The 12,604-nt window shown below is 41.2% G+C and overlaps 1 protein-coding gene across 1 annotated transcript in view; it reads right to left on the bottom strand.

The window, feature by feature from the left end:
- The window catches only part of LOC109927376 (NAD(P) transhydrogenase, mitochondrial), a 171,910-nt gene that overhangs the window by 75,421 nt on the left and 83,885 nt on the right, over positions 1-12,604 (bottom strand). Inside the window, exon 15 of the mRNA XM_020527372.2 lies at positions 10,428-10,661. Within this exon, the coding sequence (XP_020382961.2) occupies positions 10,428-10,661 (234 nt within the window). The remainder of the gene's footprint in view (positions 1-10,427; positions 10,662-12,604) is intronic.

Below are 12,604 nucleotides of genomic sequence, written 5' to 3'. Positions count from 1 at the left end.
GAATGTGGTTGCACTAGAGAGGGTGCAGAGGAGGTTCATCAGAAGGTTGCCTGATTTGTAGTGTTTCAGCTATGAAGAGAAACTCGAATGGCTGGGGTGGTACTCCTTATAGTAGAAAAGGCTAAGGAGGGACCTGACCGAGGTCTATAAAATTATGAGTGGCATACATCAGGAGAGTTGAGAACTAAGGGATGCAGTCCCAGGACAGAGGCAGACCATTTCGGACTGAGATGAGGAAAATATTCTTCACTCAGAGATTAGTGAGCCTATTGATACCACAGATAGTGATACTTATTTTATACCACAGAAGACTGAGTATATTCAAGAAAAAGATTTATAACTTTTTTTTAGATTTCAAAGGCGTCAAGGGATACAGGGTGAAAGTATGAACACGACATAGAGATAGAGGATCAGCCATGATCACATTGAATGATGGAGCAGGCTAGAAGGGCTGAATGGCCTACTCCTGTTTCCAGTTTCTAAGTTTCGATGTTTTCTGTTGCTGTTTGACTCTTATGACTCCATGTTATGCAGTGAATCCTTAGGGAGGGAAAGAGTTAAATAAAACAGCTTTTAAAATCCTTTTGAATTGCAATTCATTTCAAAGCAAACATGAAAAGATCTTTACAGACTTTTATTGACAGACAACATGTCCCTATAAACAAGTATATTGCCATTTTTGTCTTAAGTAGAGAGCTGTTATTTTACACTCAAAAACTTTGCTTTTCATCTGTGTTGCTGAAAGCATTGCATAGATCATTTTCCGAAAATTGCACAAAGCTGCTTTTAAATAAGTCACTATTCTTTTTGATATCAGAGGTAAATTATCATTTAGCACAAGTATTGTCATTGCTTACAAAATAATGAGTATGTTATTTTAATACACATTATACTTTAGTACATTTCTTAAGTGATTAATAGTTAATGCTACAGGAATATTCTTCTTCAAAAGACCCGAGGACCAGATGGGGCAGCTGCCCAAAACTAAAACAAAACTTCGCACTTGTGAAAATTCATATCAACATCTCTAAGAAATAATACAAAGGGCAACTTCTAAACTAATTATTGTCAAAAATCACAGGTTACCTATTTGTTGCTTATGTAAGTGTATTACAAACATATACTGAATTGGGGACGAATGTACCAGTTTTAATGTGGCATTTCCAAACCTAGAATCAAAACATCAATGAAGCGATGGATGGATTGAGAGGTGCGGCATAAAACAGCATGACAGACAAACAGGGAGAAAGAAAGCAAGGCAGTATATCAGGGTGGGACAGAAAATTGTTTCAAACAATATTAAAATGTTTCCATTATCATTTTCCCTGCCCTCACCATGGCATTATTGAGAAGTCCCTGCCAAAACTGTTTGCTTTGCAAGAACCCAACTATCCTCCATTTTCCTGTCTTCTCCTTAAGAATTTCCCTGCTCTGCTGTGACTCAAATTTATACAGATGTAGCAACTCCAAAGTGGCCATTGATGGCACAACTATTTAACCTCAAGGTCAGGTATATTCCCCACAGACCCATTACAAGCAGGCTGGAAGATCAACCCTGGTTAAATGAAGAGTGCAGGAGGTCATTCCAGGAAAAACACAACGTAACTAAGAGTGAGGTATCAACTCCAATACTTGTATAGCAAACAGCAGAAGCAGCAAGCAACAGGCAGATCAGATCTAAGTTCTGTAACCCTGCCACATCTAGTTATTTTGGTCAATTAAATAAATCACCAACATTTGGGGATGCATTGGCATTGTGGTAATGTCAGTGCACTAGAAGTACAGAACCCAGGATAAATGATGACAATGTAATCAATGCTGATTGTCATAAAAGCCCAGCTGTTTAATTAGTGCCCTTCAGCAAAAGGAAATCTGCCACCGTTACCTGATCTGACCCAGATGTGTCTCCAAAACCAAAGAAGTTTGCTTGATTGTTAACTGCCTTCTGGTTAATTAGGGACAGGCAATGAAATGCGAGCCAGTGATGCTTATAAGATATGAACAAATGTTTTAAAAAACAGGGGTGGATGTTCCACAAATATCTTCATCTTTGATGATGGAAGGATCCAGTGTATAAATCAGAAAGATAAGGCTGAACAGAGAAAGGATCTGAGGAAGGGTCTCTGGACCCGAAATGTTAACTCTGATTTCTCTCCACAGATGCTGCCAGACTTGCTGAGATTTTCCAGCAATTTCTGTTTTGTTTAAGGCTGAACTACTAGAGTCCATCTTCAGCCAGAAGTGCCTCCCTCAGCCAATTCAATTCACGCCACATGATCTCAAGAAGCAGCTGAACACTTTGGATACTGCAAAGGCTGCGGGCCCTGACAACATTTCAGCAATAGTACTGAAGACTTGTGTTCCAGAACTGCCGTGCCATTAGCCAAGCTGTTCCAGTATAGTTACAACACTGGCATGTACCCAACAATGTGTAAAATTGCCCAGGTATGTCCTGTACATAAAAAGAAGGGCAAATCCAATCTGGTCAATTGTCACCCTCGCAATCTGCTCTCAATGGTCAGTAAAATGATGGAACGGGTGGTTGACAGGTTGTCAAGAGACACTTGCAAAGGAATAACTTGCTCAGTATCGCTCAGTTTGGTTCCTGCCAGGTCCATGAGGCTCCTGGCAATATTACAGCATTAGTCCAAACATGGACTAAACAGCCAAAGTTCTGAGGTGAGGTGAGATAAACCACCCTTGACATCAAGGCAGCATTTGACTGAGTACAGCTACAAGGAACTCCTGAAAAACTGCAGTGAATGGGAAAAAAGGAGAAAAACTCACTGTTGGTTAAAGTCATAACTAGTGCAAAGGAAGATGTCTGTTAATTACTAAGGTCATTCATCTCAGCTCCAGGACATCTCTGCAGTTGTTGTCTGGGTCCAACCATCTTCAGCTGCTTCATCTATGATCTTCCCTCCATCACAAGGTCAGAAGTGGGGATGTTCACTGATAATTGCACAACATTCAGCACCATTCGTGACCATTCAGGCATCCACAGGCAGCAAGATCTGGACAATATCTAGATAATTAGCAAATAATATTCCTGCTACACAAATACCAGGCAATGACCATCTCCAACAAGAGAAAATCTACCTGTTGACATTCAATGGCATTACTATCACTGAATCCTCCACTACCTACATCCTGGAGGTTACCACCAAACAGAAACAAAACTGCACTCGTCATATAGAAGGGCAGATCAGAGCCCATGAATTCTGTAGCGAGTAACTCGCCTCCTGTCTCCACAAAGACTGTCCACCATCTACAGGGCACAAGTCAAGTGTGTGATGGAATGCTCTCCCTTGCTTGGATGGGTGCAACTCCAACAACACTCAAGAAGCTTGACACCATCTAGTGTAAAGCAGCCTACTTGATTGGTACCATATCCACAAGCATCTACTCCCTCCACTACCAATGCTCAGTAGCAGCACAGTGCCATCCACAACAGGCACTGCCAAAACACACCAGAACTCCTTCATCAGCACTTTTCAAACCCATGTCCTCGGCCACTAGGCAGAACAATGGAGGCAGATGCATAGAAGCACCACCATCTGCAAGTTCCCCTCCTAGTCACACACCAAACTGACCTAGAAATATATCATAGCTTGTTCATTATCACTTGGTCAAAATCCCTTTGAAACTTCCTTCCTACCAGCACTGCGGGTTTTCCTATAGCACAAAGACCTCAGCAATTCAAGAAAGCAGCTAGCTCACCACTACATTCTCTAGGGCAACTAGTGATGGGCTACTGGAGCTGGAGATGCCTATATTCCTTTTGATCAAATTTAAAAACAAGTTGGAAACCATGTTGTTGGCAATGTATTGTATCCATCGGTGACTAGAGATGTTGATACTCATCAGCTGCATCATGTATACAGCACCCTTCTGAGTGATTATCATTTGTTATAAGAACATCAGCAAGCTATTAACCCTACAGTGAAATACAGCAACTGTAATAGCGAGAATAAGCACATTTTTGTTTTGTAAAGCAATGAAAGACATTTTAATCATTCATGGATTTGGCACAGTGTCGACAAGTCACAATGATACAAAAAGGAGACCACTGGAACATGTCAGTCCACACTGCTTCTCTGTACAGCAATCCAGTCCTGACGCTTCCAAAGATCTTCTGTGCTGCACGCTGTGCTACTCTATGTTGTATACTGTATACTGGGCTGTAAGACTGTATCTGTAATTCTGCACTCCCCACCACCTCCCCTCCCCCACTGCCTGCTGGTCCTTGTAGCCCTGCACAATCTTTTGAACTGGATCATTAAGTTTATATTTCCTCTCCCTATTCTTATGCCAAGATGCATCACTTCACACTTCTCTGCATTAAATTCTATCTGATGTTTATCTGCTCATCCTGTTAGTTTATATATACTCTCTTCTAGTAGATTGGTATCACTGCCTGCCACATTTGATAGCATCGATAAATTTTTAAGTATTACATTTTAGCCTTTTTAGCTCATTCCCAAGCTTCTCTGCTGATGTCCTAAGCTTATAATGGGAGATGGTTGCAGTGCAGCTGCTAGCTCTGTGCTAGCTCGAGCCAGCGGCCAATTTTTAAACAGGCTTCTAAAAAATTATGGTTCATTCAATCATGGATGTGTTATAATCCCAGTTGATGTTATTACCGGACAAGTCAGATCTCAGGCTGAAACCTCACTTGATTGACCAGATTTTGATTTGTTTTGGTTCAACAAAGTGGTCTCTCACTGAAACATAAACTCACAGTGGCACAGCTTTTGCTTTAACAATAAAACAGAATAAAACAAAAAAAATGAAGATAAAATGGAATAAACTAAACTACCTACATTTAACACAAACTCAAAGGTTTGTCCTTAAGCAAACAGTAAAAGTATAATTTGCACTAATCCCAAAACACCCCTTTACAAATTGAAAAGAGAAACAACAATTTTTGTATGGTATCCAACACAAACCTTGTACAGTACTAAAAAACACACATAATATCGCAGCTGAAAACATGACTCTTACAGTACTTGCACTAGATTCGCTGTCTCTAACACCACGACAGGTTTACGCCACTAGTGACTTTAACTTACAGAATGGAACTGCTGATAACTTCGTCATGGAGGTATTCTGTATCTGAGTTTAAATGTAGCTTTAAATAACCTCTTTGGGGTTTTACCATGGCACTTCTGATCTAGAACTAACACAAATTCTACTCCAAAGTAATCTTCCCTATTCAGGAGTACTAGTCTACACTGACATCTTCATACAAGGACTTCACAAGACTGTTCAAAATGCAAAAGTGAAACTAAGAAGGAATTTCCCTCTCTAAGCTATGCATGTTTCTTTTAAGTTTAAAAAATATGTTCCAGAAGTTTCTAACAAACCTTGTGGCCCCATTGTTTACCTAGTTGGGTTGTAAAGCGATTTAAGGTAAACAAAAATCTATATTTGTGCATGATAGCCTGTTAATTCCTAAGCTAGGCCTCAAGAATTGTTTTAAAAGAAATCACCATGACAACAAAAATATTTACTAGTTAATAATTAACTTCAGATGCACAGGAAACCCATAAGCTGTTAACTCGAGAACTAAAAATTCAAACTTACAAGAAATGATATTAAAAATACATGTAATCATACAGTCTACATCACAGATGGCATCTCAACCACAGCCTGGTTACCACATGTGAACTACTTGACAGGTGAGACCATAAGCAATAGAACATGTGTAGGCCATTCAGCTCCTTGAGCCTGCTGTACTTTTCAACAGGATCATGGCTGATCTGACATTCCTCACAATCACTTTCCTGCCTTTTACCTGGGACCCTTTATTCCAAATGCGTTATCGACTATTTCCCATTCCTTCTCCCCTACCCAAAGATGGACAGCACATGGTTTCCTCACTGTTACTCCAGCTAATTCCACTCCGAAGGGAATTTAGCTGAGACCTTTTCTTCTCTATATCATTCATTATCACCATTAACAGTCTATGTGCCTTCAAAGAGATGATTCTGGCTGTACTGTTCATTCGTTACCCGCGTTACCCGCCCACACTCTCCACCAACACTACCACCAATGTCTGTAATCTACACCCAGAGTAGTTTGGGCCTGTACTCATTGGAATTTAGAAGAATGACTGGCAACCTTATTGAAACATACAAGATTCATAGAGGACTGGACAATGTAGATGCAGAGAGGTTGTTCCCCTTTGTGTGAGAGTCTTGGACTAGGCAGCATAAATTCAGAATAAGAGATAACACGGTGTGTAGCTGGAGGAACACAGCAGGCCAGGCAGCATCAGAGGAGCAGGAAAGTTAAATTTTCGAGTCAGGACCCTTCTTTAGAAATGGTGGGGACAAAGGGAGCTCAGTAATAAATAGAGGGAGGAGGGGTGGGGCTGGGGAAGATAGGTGAGTGCAGGTAGGGAGTGGTGGGGATTGGCCAGTGAGGTTGGAGGTCGGATAGGTGGGAGAGAAGATGGACGGTTTGTGTCAGGTCAAGGAGGCGAGGATGAGAGGGAGGGTCGGTCATAGGATGAGGTACTCTGCAAAGCAGTTGTTACATCGTCATTCCAGGTTTTTTCCAGATTACACCACTCTCCACGGTGGGATTCAAACTCATGTCCACCTGGGGTCTGGATTACTAGTCCAGTGAAATTACCACTGTGCCACCACCTCCCCATAATTTTGTTACTCAACAGTGTCTGCCCCTCTGCTCATGGAAGAGATCTAGTCATTACAAAAGCAGATTCTCTTCCAGGTCTACTGTGCAAAGCCACTAACATCCTAATGCACAGCAAGGTGAAGTATAGCCAGCACAGGGGACAGATTTGGAAAGATCTTGAATGGCAGGATGGTTGTGCTATTAAATATGTGGAGTTTAACAGGATAGAATGCAATATTAAAACTTAGAAACCTGCTTCATGGTTTGGATGCTGGGAAAAGTCAGAAGTGAGTCCATATAATTAGGACTATTAAGATATCGGACCCTACGGGTGACATCATACAAAATCCAATTATTATGAAATTGAGAATTTTGTAAATTTTTGGATCAAGCATGTAGATTAACTTCATACTAACACCTTCTACTAGACATCTTCCAACTATTTTCATTTTAATTTATCAATTTTAAATACAGAAATTGTTCAATCCAAAGGAGTCTGATTTGAGGAGTTCTTGACCTTCTGTTTTCACACATTTGCGGGTGCTTCAGCATTACTGATATTCCAATCACAGGATCCTAGATATTTCCTTCATTCTAGATGACGTGCTACCTTATAAATTCATTATTAAAACAAAATTTGTTCCAGAATAGCCAAGAGCCACCTGAGCTCTGCCAAACTGATGAACAAATCCTGTATTATTGTCTTAGCTGTTTATTTCTCTGCTATCTTCCCAGCAAGTGCCTTTGTGTTTCCAATTGAACACTGCAGCCACTTTACAGGGATCCCCTGAGCTGTAAAAATGTTTTCCTGTCCATCCTGATGACCAGGATGTCTGTAGCAAACAATTTTTACCTTCTAATCTTTACTAGCCTTGACCTCAGACATATGAATTTAACAATCGATAACATCCATCTGAAGGGGTGAGGGGAACGGAACTGGATGTTTCATTCCTTCCACTTAACTTTAAAGCCCAGAGGTGAAAAGACTGCAATGTATTCTGCAGAGTCTCCAGGTCTGGATACTCTGACTACATTAATCAGTTTCTTCTAATTTTCTTCCTAAAGTACATGCACTTATGGAGAAATTAAGGGGGCAGATGTTGGAAGGTAAATCTACATCTGACATGTGGGAATCTTGTCAAGACCAGCATGTTCCTATGAGGATGGCAAGACTGAGGAACCCTGAATGACTAGACTTATTGAACGATTACTCCAAAAAAAAAGCAAATATATCTAAGGTTTAGGAAACTGAAATCAAACAAGGCCCTTGAGGAATAGGAAGGAAGCAGAAAAGACCTTAAACAAGAAAATAAGAGGGATAATAGGGGCCACAAAATGTCCTTGACAAGTAAGACTAAGGAGAATCCCAAGGCATTTTATATACATATTAGGAGCAAGAGGAAACTAGGGAACGGGTATATTCACTCAAGGACAAAGGAGGGAATTTATGTATGAAGCCAGAGGACGTGGGTGAGCTTGTTAATGAGTACTTCACATCAATATTCACCAAGGAGAAGGACATGGATGATAATAAGATTAGGGAGGGATATGGTGATATTCTGGGGCATGTCAATATTAAAGAGGAGGAGGTGTGAGTCTTGAAAAATATTAAGGTCAATAAGTCTATCCCAGGCTAATTAGGAATGCAAAGGAAGAGATTGCTGGAGCCTTGACGGAGATCTTTGCATCCTCTTTAGCCACAAGCGAGGACCCAGAAGACTGGGCAATATTCAGTGATGTTCCTTTAAGAATGTTTAACAGGGATAATCCAGGAAAGTATAAGACTGTGAGACTTACATCTGTGGCAGGGAAATTATTGAAGAAGGTTCAGGATTTGCTCACATTTGGAAAGACTTATTACGGATAGTCAGCATTTTTTCTTGCAGGGGAGGTCTTGTCTCACAAACTTGATTGAAATTTTTGGGGAAGTGACGAAGATAATTCATGAGTTTAGGGCAGTGGATATTGACTACATGGACTTTACTAAATCATTTGACAAGGTCCCTCGTGGTAGGCTAGTCCAGAAGATTAAGTTACATGGGATCTATGGTAAGATGGTAAATTGGATACAAAATTGGCTTCGTCAGAGAAACAGAGGATAGTTCATAGAATCCCTACAGCGTGGAAACAGGCCATTCATTCCGTCAAATCCACACCGACCTTCTGAAGACCATCCCACCCAGACATACCCCCCTACCCTATCCCTGTAACCCTGCATTTCCCATGGCTGATCAACCTAGCCTGCACATCCCTGGACACTACGGGCAATTTAGCATAGCCAATTCACCTAATCTGCACATCTTTGGACTGTGGGAGGAAACTGGAGCACCCAAAGAAAACCCACGCAGACTTGGGAGAATGTGCAAACTCCACACAAGTCGCCCTAGAGTGGAATCAAACCCGCGTTCTTATTGCTGTGAGGCAGCAGTGCTAACCACTGAGCCACTGTACCGCCCTTGGGGTGGGGGGATGTTGTTTTTCTGACATGAGGTCTGTGACCAGTAATGTTCCACAAGGGTCAGTGCTCTGTGATCAGTGTTGTTTGTAATATGTGTAAATGACATTGGTAAAAATGTAGGTGGTCTGGTAAGTTAGCAGACGGCACAAAAATTGGTGGAGTTGTAAACAGTGAGAAAGGTTTTCAAAGGATACAGCAGAATATAGATCAATTGGAAAGTTGGGCAGAGAAATGGCAGATGAAGTTTAATCTGGACAAGTGTGAGATGATGCATTTTGGGAGGTCAAATGCAAGAGAAAGTATACAGTAAAAGGCAGAACCCTTAGGAGCATTGATATACCAAGGGAACTTGGGATTCCAGTCCATAGCTCCCTGGAAGTGGCAATATAAGTGGATAAGATGGTAAAGAAGGCATACAGCATGCTGGCCTTCATGGGTCAGGGCATTCAGTATAAAAGCTGACAAGTCATGTTGCAGCTGTATAAAACTTTAGTGAGGTCATATTTGGAATATGTGCTGTTCTGGTCTCCACACTATAGGAAGGATGCAGAGGCTTCGGAAAAATGCAAAAGAGTTTTACCAGGATTGGAGTATATTAGCTTGAATTGTTTTTGCTACAGCATTGGAGGCTGAGGAGTGACCTGATAGAATTATATAAAGTCATTAGGGGCATGGTAGGGTGGATAGTCGGAGTCTTTTTTTCCCAGCATGGAAATGTAGAGGGCATAGGTTTTAGGCTAAAGGAGAAAAGTTTAAAGGAGATTTGCACGCAAAATTTTTTTACGTAGAACATAGAACATAGAACATTACAGCGCAGTACAGGCCCTTCGGCCCTCGATGTTGCGCCGACCTGTGAAACCAATCTGAAGCCCATCTAACCTAAACTATTCCATTATCATCCATATGTTTATCCAATGACCATTTAAATGTCCTTAAAGTGGGCGAGTCTACTATTTTTGCAGGCAGGGCATTCCACGCCCTTACTACTCTCTGAGTAAAGAACCTACCTCTGACATCTGTCCTATATCTATCACGCCTCAATTTAAAGCTATGTCCCCTCGTGCTAGCCATCACCATCCGAGGAAAAAGGCTCCCACTGTCCAGAACACCTTAGAAGGGGAGGTGATAGAAGCAGACGCAATAGCAAAGTTTAAGAAGCATTTAAACAGACACATGAACAGGCAGGGAATAGAGGAATACGGGCCATGTGCAAGCAGATGAGATTAGTTTAGACTGGCATCATGATCGGTGTTGATATGGTGGGCCGAAGGGCCTGTTGCTGTACTGTTCTATGTTCTATTTAAAATGCAGATGACTTCAAACTCACCTTGTAATTTGCCATAAGCAATAAGAGAACCACTGAATGTCACTCCACCTATGTAAGTGCCAATGTAGGCTATGATCTTGGTTAAATTGGCTGCAGAGTCTGTACTGAAGTGCGGATATGCCACCATGTACTCAGCCACACAGGTAAGCATGGCAGCTAAACCAACCAGACTGTGGAAAGCAGCAACCAGCTGGGGAAGGTCAGAGATGTGGATACGAGAGGCAACTCCAAGTCCTGTGAAATTTTAAAAATAAGTTAAATTTACCATGATAGACGATCAAATAAGGAGCTAGGACAAAAACAACCTCCTTTTATAAATTACATGTAATCTTTTCCCTGCACTCTTACGCAGTTGTGGTAAAGATGTTATTTCACTTGAAAATGCATTTTTTCCTTAAGTATAAAGGATTCAATGTGAAGCTGCATTTGTCCATTCATGTATCTTAATGTCTATAATTAAATCAGTAACTTGTGTACCTACTGGAGGATTTGGGTAGTTTTTAGCAATGACCAACATCAGATATTTCTACAGTGCCTTCAACATGGTGGGTTTCCCAAGCAATCCACAAAGGGGAAGAATGGATCAAGTGACAAAGGATTTAGAAAATCTGGCTGATGTCTGGATAGCTCCTTAAGTTTTAATATTTACCTTTCGATTCAATTCATTATAAACGACGCTACAGTAATAACAACAGAAGCAATGGGTGTGTGTTTAAGTCAGAAATAGGCATCTACGTTGTGGATGGAGACAGTAAACACAGTTTTCCCTTTTCTGTGCTGATTTGCTTCCCATTTGCAGTTTACATTGCTTAACAGCAGCAAAATACAGTTAAATGTGTACATCTCTCCCTGTTAGTTCACAGCCTCTCCATTGGCAAGTACTCAGATGTGCATCCCTATGGAGTCACACAGATACTGAGTCCCTAGCAGTCTCATGTTAAAGTTTCAGAGGAACACACACATGGTTCAGTTATGAGTCATGGAGTATGCAGGCAAGCTAAGTGGCTCGTGTAAACTAAACCCCAGCTGTGGGTGAATATTTTCAACACCTTATTGATACTTCTGGAAAATTGAAGTCTACAAGAACAAACCCTGACAAAGATCTTCAGTAGAATCCAAAGGCAGACTGATGTTTAAATATCCTTCTGAAAACTCTTGCAACCAAGTCAGTGCCGTGCAATTCGTTTAGACTCAGTGGGGTTCCAGGACAGGAGCACTTACATTCAGGCAGACGAGGGTCTCAAAAATTTTGCCCAGGCTTCCGGTCTGGAGAGGAGTTATAAGTGTTATGCTCAATTCAGTTGGCCTGGAGATGTACAGCTCTGTAGACTTTTATACCCACTTTCCCTGGTCCGTCACATTTAGTCTGGATATCAAAAACCCAAAGCAGATCCAACAATGGAATATACCCAATGTACTTCATGAAAGCACACTACACAAAATACTGCAAAACGTTACCCATAAAATGCTTACAATCACCGTGAACCCCTTTACATTGACTTGTCCGAAGTTCAGGCCAGAACAGATCATGATGCTACTTTGTCTCAATTGCTCATCGTTGATCATCGGCTCTCGTGCTAACTGGCTTTTACTATGAGACAAAAACCGAAAAAATCTGCGGATGCTGTAAAACGGAAACAAAAACAGAAGTTGCTGGAAAAACTTAGCAGGTCTGTGAAGAGAAATCAGAGTTAACATTACTGAGTTTTGTTCTGAGGAAGGGTCACCGGACCTGAAACATTAACTCTGATGTCTCCTCACAGACGCTACCAGACTTGCTGAGCTTTTCTAGCAACTTCTGTTTTTCTTAACTATGAGACAAGCTGCTTGATCTGCTTTCCATACAAAGAAGCTCTGCATTTTAGACCTGACACTATCCAGTCTCCAGACCACTGGCAAACATCACAAACATGCTACATTTTCCATGTCAATTTGATCAATTAACTCACCAAGTCTGGCCTGTGTAGCCTTGGAAAAATGCTTATCCATTGTTCTTAATGAACTTTGGCATAAAACTTAAGCTTGTGTCATCTAATCAACTGTGTGATAATTACATAGCACAATTCCATGACAATTACAATTCGGCTGATAAATAGAGACAACAAGGTGCAGGGCTGGATGAACACAGCGGGCCAAGCAGCATCATAGGAGCAGAGAGGCTGACGTTTCGGGCCTAG

This window comes from Rhincodon typus, chromosome 1, assembly GCF_021869965.1.
Source record: "Rhincodon typus isolate 14 chromosome 1, sRhiTyp1.1, whole genome shotgun sequence".
Taxonomy (NCBI): domain Eukaryota; kingdom Metazoa; phylum Chordata; class Chondrichthyes; order Orectolobiformes; family Rhincodontidae; genus Rhincodon; species Rhincodon typus.
This window is presented reverse-complemented; position numbering and strand designations above follow the sequence as displayed.